Genomic DNA, 19,152 nt, shown 5'->3' with positions numbered 1-19,152 from the left:
TGGAAAACTCTCATAGATAGTTTAATTTTTGATCATAAGTCATGTTTTCAAGAAGAAAAGAGTTAAACTTCGAAAGTTAAACTTTTTTGAAAGTTTCCTAGTTTAGATTTGGTTGTTTTATACATATTTCAATAAAACAAAAACATTCGAAATCTCCAGGATCATTTTAGCTGAGGAAGTTATTTGTTACAATATGTATACATCTATGTCCAAATGTTTGAATTACTTTAGAAGTTTCTAAGTTTTTCTTTTATAAAGTTCAATGAAATCTGATGAATATTGTTAATTATAAAATCTGTATGGGAAAATGTAAATGATAACCACCATCCTTTATCTTCTTATTGAGTGTATGTCTGAAAAAAAGTCTTTAAAAATCTTACAATTCATTGCAAATATAAAGTAATACTGTTACGGTTTGTAGGAGACTTTTGCGATATCATTTTGTAGTTTTTTGATTAAAATTTGTTAAATAAAACATCAAAATTATGTTAATGTAATGTTTTTTTGTTATATCTTCTTAAAATTCTAATGTGATGTCAAAGATTTGGTCATAGTTGTAATTTTTAAATATTTTAATACTATAATATGAATAATTTGGAAAAGAGAAAAATTAATGATAAACGGTTTTTGTTTTGTTTTTTAAATATCCAAGTAGATAAGTCTAATAATTTTACCGTTTTTACCGCTAGATGTCACATAGAATGTAACGTAAGTTTGTTGATAAAGGCATTAGTTGTTCACAGGTGAGAATGGCTGCTGTAAAAGGAACAGCTCTCCATCCAGGAGATTTAGCAGTCATCGCATGCTATTTTATTGGTGTACTTTTTGTAGGATTGTGGGTAAATATCATTCTATGTACTATGTACAGGCAGTTTTGTGTTTTGTGCCAAGATCTGTAATATAATTAAGTACATAAATTTTAGAATACAAGCAGAGAAAATAAATTGTTCAAATTACAAACTAAGTAAAAAGAAAGAAATTATTTATACAAAATTAACTACTCTTGAAAATGGTTACTTTTATTACTTTTTGTATGTTGAATTTTCATATTCTTCATGACATCACTTTTAGAAAAGCGATGTAATCATTCTGAAAAATAATGATTTGTCTTTTGTCTTATATTCTGTCCACAATACATTGTAAAAACGTTTGTTGTAAATCTATCCTCGGAATCAGAATATTTAAGGCAAAGTTTTCGTTTCTAACATCGACCTTACATAATTAATTAAGTTAAAACTCATAAGGAACGTGAAGAGCTTTAGGTATTATTGTGTTCACACTTATCGATTTTAATATGTTTCTCTTTTTGTTGAAAATGTATTTATGTATTCATTTCATTGATTTTTAATACCTTTTATGATGGTACTTTAAACAACTCATTATTCTTTTTAAATAATTTTGGTTATGTCCATAAAAGTGTACTTCCTCTATGATGGGTTACAAACGTCAACTATAAATCTGACCCTCTTAAGTTTCATATTTTTCTACAACTGAATTAACTGTTTGTGAAATAATTCGAGTTTTACGATAAACGTAGTTTTCTACGCATATTCTGGAATATCTTAGCAAAACTAGTATGAGACCTCGAGATGCCAAGATATCTTAGTTTTGGGTCGGTCCTGGCCTGGTGGTTAGCGATAAGAGCTGCGATTCTGAGATCCTTGAATCGAGCCTGCAATCAGACTCTGAAAGATTCCATACTTTCATTTGTGGGCGCATTTATAATAACAGTAGCAATCTCGCGTAAGTAGCGGGTGCTGCTAATTAGCTCACACACCATTTCAACAGCACAGAATTAAGGGTTGGCCAAGAATGCTTATCGCAAGCACACATCAGACTGTTAAACCTATGTGTTCTATCAATGTTGAAAACCATAATGCACATCTACCGGGTTTTTAATTTTGCGTTCTTTTCACTTAGTATTTCAGAACACTTGCAAAATTATATTCTAAACACAAAATTACCCAAGGAAATAAGGAAGCTTCTAGGATTGAAACAAATTCTTTTCAATAACTCGTTTACCTGTTTCTCAAAGTGTTTTATAAACGAGACATAAAGTACTATCTATTACTATTGCTTCTTTGAATACCAGCAATACACTCTTACAATACAGAGAATGTTCCTTAAGACATTACAGTGACACATAACGTTAATGAACAGGAATTTAACCTCCAGAGTTCTACCTGTATGTTTATACATATCTGAATCAATATACAGGGCTTAAGACTTACAAAGAGATTACTTGCAGTTATGAAGCTATATTAAAGAGAGAAAGAAAAATATATTAAAACTTGTTAGATTTCGATGAAGTAGCATAAAAACTATTAAGAATGTTTTAAACAATGAAAATGTTATGCTCTTCTAATAATTTAGGTTATTTTCCCTTATAAACATACTGGATAAAGTAATTAAAATACAATTGGACATTATAAAATTGTAACTATGAAAAGGTAAAACAAATGCTATAAAATAACATCAATCATTTATGCCTTTCTAAACCCATTTTTATGCAAACTGATGGTCTATCATTTTATTTCGAACGCGGGTAATTGCTGATTCAGCAAATTAATGGTTGATAGAGGTGGCTACAAGTAATTTTAGTTCATAACATTTCTCTTCAGTATGAAACATGAGCGCCATAGGTTCCAAGAACAATTTGAACCAGGTTTTAACAAGATCCTGTTGTATTCTTGGTAAATCCTCTAAAAGAACCATTTCTGGAACATCTTTAATGTTTGGGGCCACTCTTCTCCCAAAACTATTTTATAAATACTTCGTAGGATTAATGTCTAGTATGAGTTAAGCTCACTCCATTCAGTCAATCTCTTTTTCCAAAAAAAATATCTTCGTCACTTTATTACTGAGTGTACGTGGAGGTGAGGGAATTAAGCGTTCTCATTTATTAAATTGAAAGCACAGGCAATTGCATTAACATAATAAGACAACACAAGTCCTCACTGTATGCGGTATTAATGGTAACATTTCATATAATATCAAGGTTAAAATATCCACTAAAGCTTATTTCTGCCTGCACAATACGTAAAGCTACCATCACCACATTCTCATATTCCTATATAAAAATGAGATTCAATAAAGTTACATATTAGTTACACATGAAAATGTACCATTTTTCTGAGTGTAAAGTCAAATATAAATCATATTCAAAAAGGAATATTGCTTCACATTTTACTATCCGTAGGACCTTTCCAAATTAAATGTTCTTGTGAATCTTTGGGAACAAAATTCGCTTCATTGGGTATCTGCTGTAAATTTTCAACCAAATCTGTACGACACCAAAACAATGGAATGTTGTCCATTAGGGTTGAAATGCATAATAATCACCAAGAATGTGAAAACATATATCTTGAATGTTAATAGCCTTTTTATATAAATCGAAGAAGCCAATCCACATCTATTAAAAACACTATCTACACGAGCAAAGTAAATTCTCTTGTGTGGTTTTCTCCAGTTTCTTATCTTACATTCAGAATAGAAAAGGTAACTTTCAAATAAGCATACTACATCTTACGTTTTCACTTTATTTGCTCAATTTCGTACTTTAAAGGCCTGTGAAGTCAAAATCATTGGTTTCTATCTAAAAAGCGGCTTTTTTTTGTACTATAAAATTGTTTGTAATGTTCTTTGGATGAAAATTATAGCAACATTAAAGTCATGGCTCCTGATAAAAACATCTATTTATTTAACTTTAAAAGCCTGCTCATTTACTCATACCCCTGATTTAAGTAAGTAGGAAAATGGTATTCCTTAATACTGAATCTGTTTGACTGGCTCTTGCTTTCAGATCTCTTTAAAGGTCAAATAGATCCCTTCTCTTATTTACTGTTTTATAAACTATATATTTGTATTTAACAGGTATTTAAACACTGGTATATCACATGATCTGTCAACTTTATATATGCATGTTTTATTTCGTGTGTTACAGACTTTCTTGACATAAATACGACAGCAGTCAATTTAATGGCTGCAAAATATGTCAGAAGATAAAATAATCAAGTCAACTGAAGATCACACTTGAAACAATACAAAAGTAAAGAAGCATTCTACATTCACCTTAACGAAAGAATAATTGAAGTTATAGTACCTTGGATAATAAAGCCTATAAACATAAATACAACATCCAAAGTCATCGCTAATGGCCAACAGCTTGGTCCAACAGATTGCACTTCCTAGTCCTGCTCGCGATGTCCTAGGTTTTAATCCACTTAAAACTGTCATATTTAGGACTATAACCCAGAACAACAACACATTTGCAACCAAAGCAAAAACGAAAATTTAATACAATATTATAAGACATTTATAGAAAAAACAAAATAGTTAGAAAATTATTTAACAAGGCTAGATTGTTACAGGCTACCAAATAATGGTAACCGTATTCGGTGGCTTGTTAAATAAGATTTCACTCTATTCTAAAGCTCATTAGACTGTTTGTGTCTCAAAAAAATGATTAGTGAAGTTACCAGTTATATGAGTCTAACCCCTTACCCTGTCCTAGTGGCTCAGTGTTAAATCTGAAAGCTTATAACATTAATAACCGTGTTTTAATACCCTTGGTGGACACATTGCAGATATTCTATTGTGCATCTTTAAGCTTAACAACAAATAAACATCATGTTTCATTGCATATAAAACCTAAGCGTGTGAAATACAAGCAATGATATAAAGAAAAGGCCTCATGGGCAGTGGCATACAATGGATAAAAGTGTTGTTTAAAAACACTACACCTGTTCTTCCAAGCCACCCATAAAAGGATGATTGAATAATTATGAGATGAAATATCATTCGTCTTACTGAGGTATAATGTGATATTATACTACAGCTTAGAAACTGTACACAATCTACCTAAAAATCTCTCCCTAAAGAGGCTTCTAAGAATTATTTATCATGTTAAGAGTTCGTTATTTTCAATTTCTAATGCCATAAAATAAACAGCAGAGGTGTTCATAAAAAGAATAACTGAATGCATGTAATATTTATATATGAGCTAAGCATAATAGGTTATGCAATGTTAAAATGAATTATAACATTAAATTTAAAGTAGTAAATTAATCTACTATTCTGTTTCATATCTGTAATTAATGAATGTTCAGTCCATTGTATAAGACCACTACTCTTTTATCCATTGTATGCAAACTCTCATGAGGCCTTTTACTTTATATCACACCTCATATTTCACCAGCTTAGGCCTTATATACCATTAAACATGATTTCTCATTGACTGAATTGCGGATATTTCATTTTGAAATACTTATATGAATTTTGATTGAAACTTTATAATATCCCTTTTCATATTACAACTTATGATATTTTAGAAATATAAGTTACTATTTTGCGATTATTATCTAAGGGAGAAGGTCAATTGGTAGAAAGGTTATAAGATTACACTCGGCTCATATTAGGGCATTACATGCACAGTTGCAAAACACTTTACTTGTTTGCATTCGAAAAATAGACTGACTTTTTAAACTACATACTCTCAAAAATGTAGTCATCTGATGGTTTTATGTAACACAATGTGTAATATCAAATATACTTGGAATTTTTAAAGAGTGATAATGATTGCTTGCTTAACAGAATCAACAATCAAAGACAATTTATTTTACTGGCTGACCAAACACACGTCTTAAGAATGTATGAACAGTGACAGTCAAAAGGGAACATTTCTTCTATTACAAAAACATAACCGAACCGAGAACTAATGATGGGAAGTAAAGTGCAACATACAACAGAATATGACCCATTTCACTAACACTGTCTTTAGTGTTAAAATTGTAGTACTACCAATCGTTCTCTACAAATTAATTTACAAAATTGTCATATGGCAGTTGATATGAAAACCATTATTTGAGATTGGAAAGTAAAGCACAGATTTAATGATCATTAGGAAATAAAATGCAGACTCTGATTAACTCGAAGCATGTGTAGAACTGATGTATTAGATTAACTATTTTCTGTAAAGATATCAGAGTAAAATACGAAGGCACTTGGTCATGCTTGTATTGTACTTACAACACAATATTCTGAAGGTGGTTGAAAGGTGTGGAAACTGTTCTTTCAGTTGTGGATGGGTACTTGATCTTTATAGAATAACATTCGTACTTAGTTTAATGTTATCCTAGTTATTTACACCCACAATGCCTTATTTCCACCTTGATGAGAAAGAACTTTTCTAAGACTAAGATGTTGCAAGTTATCAAAACCGAAAATAAAATATTATTTTGGTGTTTGTACAAATAATACTTGAAGCTACTGCGATTCCTGGTCTGTCAATTTTTTAAAATCCTTTCTACACAATGACCTAAAAAAGCAGTCTAATTTTTCGTGATGACGACAAACCCACTTGAAGTAAAAATGTATTTCAGGACGACTGGTATGGGTATTAACACTTTTACAAATAATGTAAAGAACAGCGTTTCAACCTTCTTAGATCATCTTTAGGTTAAAAAGGTAGGTGAACCTAAAGATGACCTAAAACGGTCGAAACGCTGTTCTCTGCTTCATTTTGGTAAAAGTCTTAATACCCATACCAGCCATCCTGTGATACAGTCTCATTTTTAGTTGCTTTCTTTGCTAACTTTTTGTATTTTATGTTTCGCAGATTGAAAAATAACAATTTTAACAAACGCTAAAATAACATTGCAAAATCCTTTACTTCTGTGAATCCTATTATGGTTTTAGAATAGAAGTGCTTTCATCATGGCCCGGCATGGCCATGTGGGTAGGACGCTCGAATCGCAATCTGTTGGTCGCAGTTTCGAATCCCCGTTACACCAAACATGCTCGTCCTTTCGGCCATGGTGACGTTATAATATTACAGTCAATCCCACTATTTGGCGGTGGGAGTTGATGACTTCCCTCTAGCGTTAGCTCTCGTGTAGCTTTGCACGAAATTCAAAAACAAACAACCTTTAATCATTGACATTTTTTTCGGTGGAATTTGTTACCTTGTATATACAGTAAAAAAAGATAAAAGATTATATTACAGGAAAAACAGTTGGTCAATAATACCAGGAAAAGAAGAAATACATATGAATTTGCTTGTTAGTGGAAAGTGCTTCATAATTATGACGTCAACGTGTAACAAATCATGATCCCTTATCACTCTATTTCAGATAACCTATCTGAAGTTATCTTGAAAGTGAAAGTTTATATTTTACCGCAAACTTATTGAGAGTACTTTATTTGCATAACAAGTTGAACAGTTAAATTGGAAAAAGAATTTATCATTATTAATATAAAAAAATACATCCCTCGCTAGGAGAGCGGTTAGTTTACGGACTCAAGATGATAAAATCTGGGGTTTGATCCACCGCAGTGGACACAGCAGGGAATCTTATGTGACTGTGCTCTGAAACAAACAAACCATTAAAATAAAATATATGATATGATAGAAGATGAAAGCGTCGAGTGTAAAAAAATGTAAGCGTTGCAGCATATGTAAGATCATTAGAAAATAGCTGTTATATAGATATTTGAGACAAAATGTTTTATAGCTATCAGGTCATCCCTTAAGTAATGTACAATTTTAGGTTCAGAAAGAAAAAAAGGATTTCAAACGCTTTTAATGTTGTTTAATCAATAATGTATGTTCCATTATTATTAATTACTTCCTGACAACGATTCACAATCTTCTGAATGCCACTTCTCTAAATTTCTTAGGGATTGGAGGAAGAGAATGTAGAGAGGGTAGTTTTTACATCTTCCTATGCTCCAAGCTCTTTTTCATCAAGATAGTTCTGCAAACTTCGGAATAGATGATAATCAGATGGGACAAAATCTGAAGAATAAGGAGGATGTGGAAGTTTTTCTCAATTTAGCTTTTCAATCTTTACAGATGTGATCCTTGCTGTATGAAGCCATGCAATATCCTGATGTAACACAACACCTTTACGACTGATAAAAGCAGGCCTCTATTCTTTCAGTGCAACATTCAAGCGCACTAACTTTTGACAATAGAAGTCTAATGTAATTGTTACATTGAGTGACAGCAACTCGAAGTGGATCACGCCAATAATATCCCACCAAATGCTTAACAAGGCTTTCCTAGGGTCGAGATCCATTTTGGGCTGTGCTTTAGCCAGTTTACTTGCACTGAGCCATTGTCTGTGGCGCTTAACATTTTTATAAAATATCCATTTTTCAACTCCAGTCACTAACCTGTTCAAAAAGGTGAGTTACGTTCACGAGAGTGCAGAGAAATGCAAATGTTCACTCTTGCTCTAAGTTTGGCTTCTGTGAAATCATAGGGGACCCGTTTTCAAAGTTTTGACACCTTTCCAAGCTGTTTCAGATGACGGCGAACTGTTGAATGGGTTGATTTAAGCTTCTTTGCTAGTTCTTAAAGTGTTACAACACAATCTTTATCAAGTGCAGTCAGCAGCAAGTCATCATTAAACAGGACAACCTGAAGGTGGCGCCTCACTTAAGTTATAGTCATCTAATCTGAACTTCTGAAAGTTTCGTGTAGTTTCTCTCGCACTATTGCCTTTTTTAAACTCAAAGCATTATATGCCTAATGTGCTCCTCAGACACATCCATCTTCATTAGGGTTTATTTGGTTAATGATCTGAAAAAGTGGAGTTGGGTTAGTTTCCTTTATTTGTGTTAACATTTTTATACACGTCCTACTACATATTTTAGTTGTCAAAGCCTTTAACAAAGACAGAAATGATGGTGCACTTTCTGTATTACATTTTCGGACATTACTTGTAGGATGACGTGATAAAAGGCTCTGAGAGATTAAACAAAAACATGTTTTTGTGAAGGTAATCAATAACCTTGTTTTTAAATGTTTAAATGTGTCCTGAAAAGATAAGGAAGGTCTCAAGTTAGAGACGTTTCACATATTAACCTGTGGGTGTGTCAGTTAATTTCATAGAAAATAAAAAAGAATAGTAAAGAAAAGACTACACCGAAGAATGCGCGTGTTTGTTTCAGTATTGTATTAAGCAGCTAGATATGGGTTATCTGTGCGCTGCACACAATGGGTATCAGAACCCGAAATTTAGTGTTATAAGTCTTCAGACTCACCTCTAAGTCACTGGATGGGAGAAAGCACACATCAAAGAACTCAAGAATTTGAATTTCGCGCAAAGCTTCATGAGAGCTATATGAGCTAGCCGTATCTAATTTAGCAGTTTAAGATTAGAGAGAAGGCAACTAGTTATCACCACCCACCGCCAACTCTTGGTTCTACTTTTTTACCAAAGAATAGTGGAATTGACCGAACATTATAATGCCCCCACGGCAAAAATTGCAAGCATGTTTGGTGTGACAGAAATTCGAACCCGCGACCCTCAGGTTATAAAATAATAGTGTGAAAGATGAAATTAAAACTGAAAATTAATAATTCAGAAAGGAGAAATAAAAAATTTTATGAAGATTAATGAGACAAGAACACCTTTTTAAGATAAAACAGAGAGGAATAACAAATTTGTTCAAATAAAAGAAAACTGAGGGAATACAAAATCAAAAATATAACAGTAATAGAAAAGTTAAGAAAATAATATCAAAGAAGAATGTTAGAGAAAATAGCCCAAGTATACGTAATGGAAATACAAACGTACGACGAAAGAAAGGTAAATCCAGCTGTTAAGTCTAATGATTTATTTTGATGAATTAAAATATATATTGACAGCGGTTTTACCTGTATTTTTGATACATACAACTTCGGCTTTGGTACCTATAAAGAATGAATTATATTGCAGGTTGCCGGGTCTGATAACAATATTATCTAGTAAAGAGAGTAAACAACAACTTATCAATGTTAATGAATAAGTAAGAAAATATCTCACGAGAAACTGTATTGTTTGTAATGAGTACGTTCCTTGAGGCATTAACATACGCTGAATTTGATAGTCAAGGCATTTAAATACACTACTGGCCAAAATCGTAAGGCTAATGAAAATAAAGAAAAAATATGCATTTTGCGTTGTTAGACTCAACCACTTATTTGAGTAGAGCTTCAAAAGATGAAAATAAGAAAAGGGAAAAAAAAAATAGCATTTAATAGGGAAAATGTGAACACTATGAAATTAGCCTAAATACTAGCTGATTAAAAGTTTAATACCATACTGAAACGAAGCGTTAATCGGTAAACACGTAACGTAATTTAGTCATTTGTGTTCAAGCATTAGCGTTGTTAACATCTCCCACTGACATCTCTTGTGTTAAACTGGGTAAAAATATGGCAAAGTTTGAACTTGGCAGAATTGAGGACTGCAAAAGCAAGGTGTCTCTGAACGTGCCATTGCTGGTGAGATTGGACGCAGTAAAATTGCTGTTGGAAATATCTTAAAAGACCCTGAGGGATACGGAACGAGAATTTCAAGTGGTCGACCAAAGAAAATTTTGCCGGCGTTGAGTAATATGATTCGACAGGTTGTCCGACAAGACACCAGCCGATCGTCAAACCAGATTAAGGCCCTTACGGACGCAAAATGCAGCTCAAAAACATTAAGACGGTATCTATGAGAGAAAGGCTTTAAAAACCGTCAACGTCTTCAAATGGCACGCCTCCTTCCACACCACGAAACAGCTCAGTTAAACTTTGCTGAAAAGCACCAAACATGGAACGTAAAAAAGTGGAAGAACGTTTCGTTCTCTGATGAGATAAAATAACTTGGATGGTCCAGATGGCTTCCAACGTTACTGGCACGATAAGGATATCACACCGGAGACATTTTCTACATCACACAGTGGAGGAGGTTCCATCATGATCTGGGGTGCTTTCTCCTTCCATGTAACAATGGAGCTTCAGGTTATACAGGGGCGTCAAACAGCAGCTGGCTACATTGGCATGTTCGAGAGAGCATCCCTATTGACTGAAGGTCCTCGCTTGTGTGGAATGATTGGATCTTTCAGCAGGACAACACTGCAATACACAATGCCCGTAGGATAAATTATTGTTTCATGGAGAATAATGTTATTCTTTTAGACCATCCAACATATTCGCTCAAACTGAACCCCATTGAAAATGTTTTGGGGTGGATGGTAAGCGAAGTCTATAGAAAAGGACGTTTGGAATTCCAAAGGCTGCATGATCTTAGTGAAACCATCTTCACCACTTTTATACAAGTGGAAAAGTGCACAACATGAATATAAAAAGGGGTCAACTTTTATTCGGTATTTTTTCATTTAACATAACCCTAAATGTTGGCATTATAAATCTTCCAGCTTACTGTTTAGCTACCGAAAGTTCGTAAAAATGAAGATTGGCTTTTATGTTTGATTGAGTGGTTGTATATCACAAGAAATATTTGTGGAATATAGTTCCTTTTTTTGGCTACTCTTTGATATCGCATCTTTATGTGGCTTATCTCTTTATCCTAACTCGGCTGTTTTTGTGAAGATAAATATTTTGCCCGAATTATAAATACACGTGAGGAGAATTTTAAGAAAGTGCTTAGTTTATTAATATATAATTTATTAGGTATCATAATCAGCATAGTTATGATGGTAAAAACTCTCTGAAAGTATCTTCACAGCGTTTCAAAATAATGAGTTTTATAAAACCATTTTAAACAGTATTTTAGAAAAACAATTATGTTATTTTTGAATAATAACTTGACACTGAACTGAAGAAAATTGTTTTCTTGTTTACAGTCTTCCAAGAAAAGTAAGAGGGACAGCGTAAAAGGCTATTTCTTGGCTAGCAGGGACATGCACTGGATCCCAGTAAGTTTTGGATTATTTTTAACATAATATTGAAACAAAATTCGTTTTTAAAAAAAAAGAAGACTGATGTCACAAAATATAAAGTGCACAATCCACTTAACCCTGAACATCTGCATCCTTCTTAGCCCTAAATATTTTCAATCTTCTAGTCTCGATACTAACACGGTTCACTTAGCCCTAACCATCTTCATCCTAATAGTCCTGGTCCTAACACGGTTCATTTAGCCCTAAACATCTTCATCCTTCTAGTCTCGGTTCTAGCACAGTCCACTTAGCCCTAACCATGTTCATCCTTCTAGTCTCGGTTCAAACACGATTCACTTAGCCCTAAACATCTTCATCCGTCTAGTCTTAGTTCTAAAACGATTCATTTAGTGTTAAATACCTTCGCTCATCTTGTCTCGGTTCTAACTGAGCAAATATTGCCTAGGCTTTTCTTTGTTATTACTTTAACATTCAGAAGATTATAACTTGGCTTATAAATCTATTGTTGTTGTTTTCTGTGGTATAACCATGAACATTCAACAAAAGCTGTTTAGTACTTCTAATATATCAATCCTCTATTTGATCAGATAATTATGTATTTCAGGTGGGAGCGTCCCTGTTCGCCAGTAATATTGGTAGTGGACACTTTGTTGGATTAGCAGGATCTGGAGCTAAGTCGGGACTTGGAATTGCTGGCTTTGAATTGAATGTAGGTCACTTTGTTTACAGATGTAAACATGTATCAATACATATTAAAGTAGTTTAAAAAAGTTTTATTTTTCTTTCGGCTGTCATCCTGCTTTTATTGGTTAAAAATAGCACAGCTGCCTTTCTTAAAAACTTAATTCTAACCATGTGGTTAGTGTATAAATTAGTCTTAATCGTTGTCAGTGACGTCATATAGCAAAAACATTTTAACTTGAAATTATACACATGAAACAAGATTAGAAACAATCTTAACTAAACATATTGTGTTCAGAATACTTTGTTTCTGTTTTAATTTATTTTAAACTTACTAAGTTTGGGCCCGGCATGGCCAGGTGAATTAAGGCGTTCGACTCGTAATTTGAGAGTCGCGGGTTCGAATCCCCGTCGCACTATACATGCTTACCCTTTAAGCCATGGGGCGTTATAATATGACGGTCAATCTCACTATTCGTTGGTAAAAGAGTAGCCCAAAAGTTGGCGGTGGGTGGTGATGACTAGCTTTCTTCCCTCTAGTCTTACACTGCTAAATTAGAGACGGCTAGCACAGTTAGTCCTTGAGTAGCTTTGCGCGAAATTAAAAACAAACCAAACAAATACTGAGTAGGAGAAAGTGTATGGTTGAAAGGTAAAAATGTGTAATCGTGTTAAGCAAATGTGAGAAACTTAACATCATACGTAAATATAAATATATGAATATTATTCCCAAGTAAAACATTTAATAAATCTAAATCATTAATTAACATGTGATATATAACATGTAGATGTACATAACTGGCAATCAGCAGAGAAACATCAGATTCATGTGTTTCTAGGTTGTTGTGTTTTATATTGATTAGACTAAACTTTGATCCACTTGGAATTTATCAGTATTGTACGTAAGAACTTATTATATTTGAATGACATGTCCATTGGATTATTAAGAGAATACAAATCCGTTTTAAGATAAAAACAACAATAACATTTTAAGATTTTTTATTGCACCACGTGTTTAAAAACAAAATATAGTGTTCATAAATATTAAACAATTTTCTTTCGGATATCGACGCTAAAAACTAGTTCAAACAAAGAATGAATTAATGATTTGTCTACCAGTTAATATTTAACTAGGCTTAGTGGATTTAAAAATAGAGACCAGTAGCACTTACAGCACATTTCTGGTTGAAAAAATCTAGTTCAAAAAGTAAATACAAGGTAACCCAAAAGAATGATAACTGTTACACATGGTAATCACAATGTGTTTTATTCAGTTAGTGCAGGAATGGAGGCAGTAGAAATTCCCATTTACTTTATTATCATTTCCGTTTTGCTTACATTATCTTATCTAGCTAGAGACTACTCTATGAAAATACTTTTTTCCTACAGTCCTATTACTTTGACTTATTTCCTATGTAACCAACATATATTTTCTATATTACCTTTGTGAAAAGATTTAAATGCTCTTATTTTTCGTTTTCAAACAACAACAGTAACTAATAATGTCGTAATTGAAAGCAATTAACTTGAAATAATAAAAATAATATAATATTAAATTATGTTAAATGGACTAAAATTATTTTTAACGTGCAGACACAATTACAGCCCATATAATTGGTGCTGATAAAGCATGTATTGGAATTTTATCTTTAACTTTATTTGACGTTAGATAAGTAAACAGCACTGAAAAGTGATCATATTTCGTAGGATATGTAACAATTCTAACTCTTTCTGATGCAAAATATTTATACACTCAAATCATGAACATGTGTTAAGATCAATGATTTAGAATTTTTAAGACTGACATATCCCTTGTACTTGATGGTATTGAAAAACAAATAAAAGTGTCCAGGACGATTGGATTTGAGAACCAGGACAATTTATAAAGATATCTTCAACAAATAGTGTCCTACCTTGGTAAGCAAAGTGACTCATCTTGTAGCAGGTGAGAATCTAGGAACACAATTAATTGTGGCAAGAGTCAACCATGTGTCTTAGGCAATAGTATACAACAGAAAAAAAATGTTCTTCTGGGAACGAGATGAACAAGGTTTTGTTTCATCAGGATAATCACACCTTCTGTCTTACCTTAAGCAGCCTGGAAATGAAACAGATTTATGCTTCTTCATATGCAAATGTAAATATCACAATTTTTGCGCAATGAGCTATTCAAAGGAGCACTGTGAAACCAGTGACTTCCTACATTAAATAGTTCATGAAAAGCATGTAGACAGAAGATGTACACTTTGGTTTGTTTGTTTGTTTGTTTGTTTTTTTCAATTTCGCACAAAGCTACTCGAGGGCTATCTGTGCTAGCCGTCCCTAATTTAGCAGTGTAAGACTAGAGGGAAGGCAACTAGTCATCACTACCCACCGCCAACTCTTGTGCTACTCTTTTACCAACGAATAGTGGGATTGACCGTCACATTATATCGCCCCCACGGCTGAAAGGGCGAGCATGTTTCGCGCGACGGGGATGCGAACCCGCGACCCTCAGATTACGAGTCGCACGCCTTAACACGCTTGGCCATGCTGGGCCTCTTTATCATAATATAGTACACAAAAAAGCGTATTTTTTCCATTTAATTGTACATTCTCAACCTATTAAACGTTGACTATACTCTTGGTTGATGTAAATTTTGAGCCAAAAACCCAAAAAATCAACTTTCAATTTAGTGCAGCCCAAAAGAATAATTAAAATATAGAATCTCTAATAACAACAACTAGGCATGCGACATCTCTATGACACTGGTTACTAGCAATTAAGTTTTAGAAATATACTGACTGTTATAGAATTAAAGTACAGGAAACTGGTTTCAATATTTAAAGATATTATGGTCTTGTTATCTTTGTTTTAAGATACTGAATGCAAAATTTTTAGATTTAATACAAAGTAACGTGTATTTACTTTTAGCTGATAAATCAGTCTTCTTTTAACTTAATTTTTTTTCAGTCAAATCTTTGTTATAAAAGTACTTAGAAAACTGTTCTTTTAAGACACTACTAAAATATATCACTTCAACATTATTTTCAAATCATATCGGAATAACATTGTATTTTACAATTAATTAAAGCACGCTTGAATTGATTTATCTGAATCCTGGATCCATTTTTGATATCTCAAATTCAGTGTGTTCTATGCTCGGTAATCACTTTAACGTATATTTAGATTTTGCAAAGCCTGACCATGGTATACTTTCGTGGTATACTTTCTATCAGCGGCTTGAAACAGTGAAATTTCGTGATGAGATGTAAGAATTACTAATAATTTACACTTAAAGGTGCATAAACTACGACGAAATTCTTGAATAATTGTCGTGTACATTAATAATTAGCAGGTATATGTTTACCAATAATTACTTATCACTCTATGAATAGATAAAACATCAGTTTCACCACGATAAGTTCAAATACTTCTGATGAATGAGTGCTTACACTGGTTATATAAACAAACTAAGATAAATTTATATGAATAGACATAATCCTGCCATGGAATAGTTATTTGGTAAACAGTTAGAACATTTAAAATTTAAACCTTCGAAATTCGATAACTTATAAGAAGCCTAGATTTTTTTGCGGGATATAATTTCAATCACATCTCATATGCATAAGACACTTTCAAATCCAGAAATATAACTTAGCAATCAAATAGGATAACATAACGCAATTGGAGTTTTATCTCAGTAGGTGTTTTAGAAAACTTAGCAATTAAATAGGATAATATAAATAATGCAATTGAAGTTTTATTCCAGTAGGTGTCTTAGAATATCGATAACATTAGAAACTAATGTGTAAGAAGTTTAGATATTTTCTAATTATCAACAGCTTCTGAAGAGAGTTATTCTCAGAGATAAACTACGATAAGCCACTGATTTGTTATCGAGCTCTACAGTAATTCTCATTTTGTAATTGTGCTTGTGTGCCAACATGTTCATAATGCTTACTTGCTTTTTATCTTTATAATATGATTTTATTTACAAATATGTAACTAATCAGTATTCATTGGTGGTTTTCATGTCGTGATAAGGAATAAATTCAAGGAAAGTAGCTGAAATCCACAGAAACTGGCACATAAGGCTTTGTGGTAATGGGGTCGTGTTTAGTTAACCCACAAACTGCTGATTCGGCGTATAAGAAACGGTCTACCTCTGAGAGTTAAAAGCGAGTGTGCCGTATACCATCTATGGCTTGCAAATATTCCTTGCAGGTTTAGAGTAGTCGTAGTCGGTGGGTTAAGATATGGAACTAAAGAAATTCGTCACACACACACACACACGTGCATAAATAGATATATTAGGGCGAACATTTACTTACAAATTTCATACTTTACTTAAACTTTCGACTTTTATTTTATAGTATTCGAAAGTAAAACAACAGAGATATAAATTGTTTGTTTCTTCGTTTGTTTTGAATTTTGCTCAAAGCTACACGAGGGCAATCTGCGCGACCCATTCTTAATTTAACAGGAGAAAAATAGAAGGAAGACAGCTAATAATCGCTACCCACCACCAAACTCTGGGTTGCTCTTTTACCAACGAACAATGGGATAGATCATAATAATACAATGCCCCTATGGCTTAAAGGGCAAACATGTTTGATGCGTTTGGGATTCGAACCCACGATTCGCAGCTGCGAGTTGAGTTCCTTAACCACATAAACATATCAAGTCTGTATAAATATATAATAAAATATTTATGTTTTTCTCCAGGCCATGATCGTGTTGCTGATTCTGGGATGGATTTTTGTTCCAGTATATTGTGCTTCAGGAGTAAGTTCTATTTTCTTCTAAATTTTATCTTTATCTAAACACTTATCAATAAGTATGTAAGGAGAGAGTATGAAATAACCACACGTTTAAATATCTTCCAACAATAACCGAGTTTTGAAAAACAATTCACAATCCATTTAGTAATTGTTTTAAAATTTCTTATTTTCAACCTTATGCTACTCAGGGGCTAAATGACCAGGTCAGAAACTCAGAAGAAAAGCAATCAATCAGAATCAGCAGAAAAAACCGATACGTGAGAAAGAAAAAACTTCCTTCGCTGAATAATTTGTATTTGTCAAGAAGGGAAAACTTAAGTTATGTAATGTTTTGTATAAGCGACTTTTCCATAAATATACCAACTCATGTACAAATTATTTCACAGAGTGTAAAAACTAAAGTATAATGAATAGAAATCTCTATTGCGATCACACCAATTCTTAACTATTTAACCACAGAATCTTAATATAATTCATTATCATACATTATTCCCTTTGTTCACTTTTGTCATTTGCTTGTAATACAGACTTACTGTAGGAAGAAGAGATTGTGTGTAACCATCATCTTTGTGTTAACCGTTTTTGCATATCTTAATATATAAATTGATGTCACTTTAACGTCGACACATATGATGAAAATATAATTAATATATTTACTTATGAAACGTTTAAGGAAACGTTTAAATAATAAGTTTTATTATTGAAATTTTTCGAAATGACACAAAGGCAGTGCTTTATCCTCACCTAGAATTATTTCGCAATCATATCATATCTGTGTTTGTTCATCTACTACAGCTGGGTTGGTGATACGTTGGGTCATGATACTGTCTTCACAGTAATGGTGGTAAACCGGTTTCTCAGTGAGAAACCACGAACTGTAGTTGTAGTTTACCATATTACACCTTTTTCAGTTTTTGAATTCTGTGTACTGTTGATTCTAAGGATCAAAATTCTATTGATTTAAGACATGAAAATAAAGCACTTCTTCTCTTACAGGTGTTTACCATGCCCGAGTATTTACAAAAGAGATTTGGTGGACAACGTATTCAAGTGTATCTATCTGTTCTGGCATTGCTGCTTTACGTTTTCACTAAAATTTCTGTAAGAGCATATTAGGGGAGAACTAATTATTGTGTCTTAACACTTTTGTATAATGATTAATTAAATAATAAATAACTCACGACAGTAAAAAAGGGTTCATAACTGAAAATAATATATGTCCTCAAAAAACTTTAACTCTGTGTGTTTCGACATTACAACGTTATTTTCAGGGTTAATTGCGAGTGTGATATTTGCACCTCTAACTAGATTACGTGGCCTGTGTATTGGTGTACAATTACTATATAACTTTCGGATGAAGTTAGGACATGTTCTTCACATATATTTACCGACTCTTTGTCTCTATACAATACTTCATGACCAGTTTTATACCTTACTATTTCCAAAGTTTCACAAATATTAGTGACTAATACCTTTTCGTTGAGTCAATATTAAAATGTTTCCTTATAATATCGTCTGTTACGTGTTATGTACATGCTCTGTTATTGCCGAATTTTTGTTTTCTTTAATAAACTTTAAAAAATATAAGATATTATGCGGAAAAACATTGTAATAATATCTTAGTGAAAAGGTATTATAGCCAATAATACTCGTGAATTCTTTGGTAATAACAAGTACGAAAAAAGTTCATGAATTATTAAATAAAAACGAATATCCGGGAAATATCTCTGAAGAATGTGATGTGAAATCGAGTAAAAGTTATACAAAAATTGCAAACCAGTGCAGAGATCACATGAATTAGTTAAAGGTATGAATATGACAATTGCAACTTACTCCTAATGAAAACGTTATAATATTGAAACAAGTAGAATCAACTTTTTGGTGGCCATAGACTATCCTTAGTTAAAAATGTTTCTACTAACATTGTGTGTTTGTTATTTTATTGACAGAACAGTATTAGATTTTTATTCTTTTACTTTTTTTAGCGTACCTTACATTCTAAAGCACGATCACTTAGTACTGTGATGG

The 19,152-nt window shown here is 32.7% G+C and overlaps 1 protein-coding gene across 3 annotated transcripts in view; it reads left to right on the top strand.

Annotated features, from left to right (window-relative positions):
* The first annotated feature begins 714 nt into the window (after positions 1-714).
* LOC143237630 (sodium/glucose cotransporter 4-like) overlaps positions 715-19,152 on the top strand; it is a 52,510-nt gene continuing 34,072 nt past the window's right edge. For 2 of the 3 annotated variants that reach the window (XM_076477093.1, XM_076477095.1), the window contains exons 1-5: positions 715-839; positions 11,623-11,694; positions 12,284-12,388; positions 17,069-17,128; positions 18,121-18,225. In XM_076477093.1, the coding sequence (XP_076333208.1) occupies positions 750-839; positions 11,623-11,694; positions 12,284-12,388; positions 17,069-17,128; positions 18,121-18,225 (432 nt within the window). In that variant the 5' untranslated portion in view covers positions 715-749. The remainder of the gene's footprint in view (positions 840-11,622; positions 11,695-12,283; positions 12,389-17,068; positions 17,129-18,120; positions 18,226-19,152) is intronic. The other variant, XM_076477094.1, reaches the window with a different exon arrangement.

Source organism: Tachypleus tridentatus, chromosome 13, assembly GCF_004210375.1.
Source record: "Tachypleus tridentatus isolate NWPU-2018 chromosome 13, ASM421037v1, whole genome shotgun sequence".
Lineage (NCBI taxonomy): Eukaryota > Metazoa > Arthropoda > Merostomata > Xiphosura > Limulidae > Tachypleus > Tachypleus tridentatus.
This window is presented reverse-complemented; position numbering and strand designations above follow the sequence as displayed.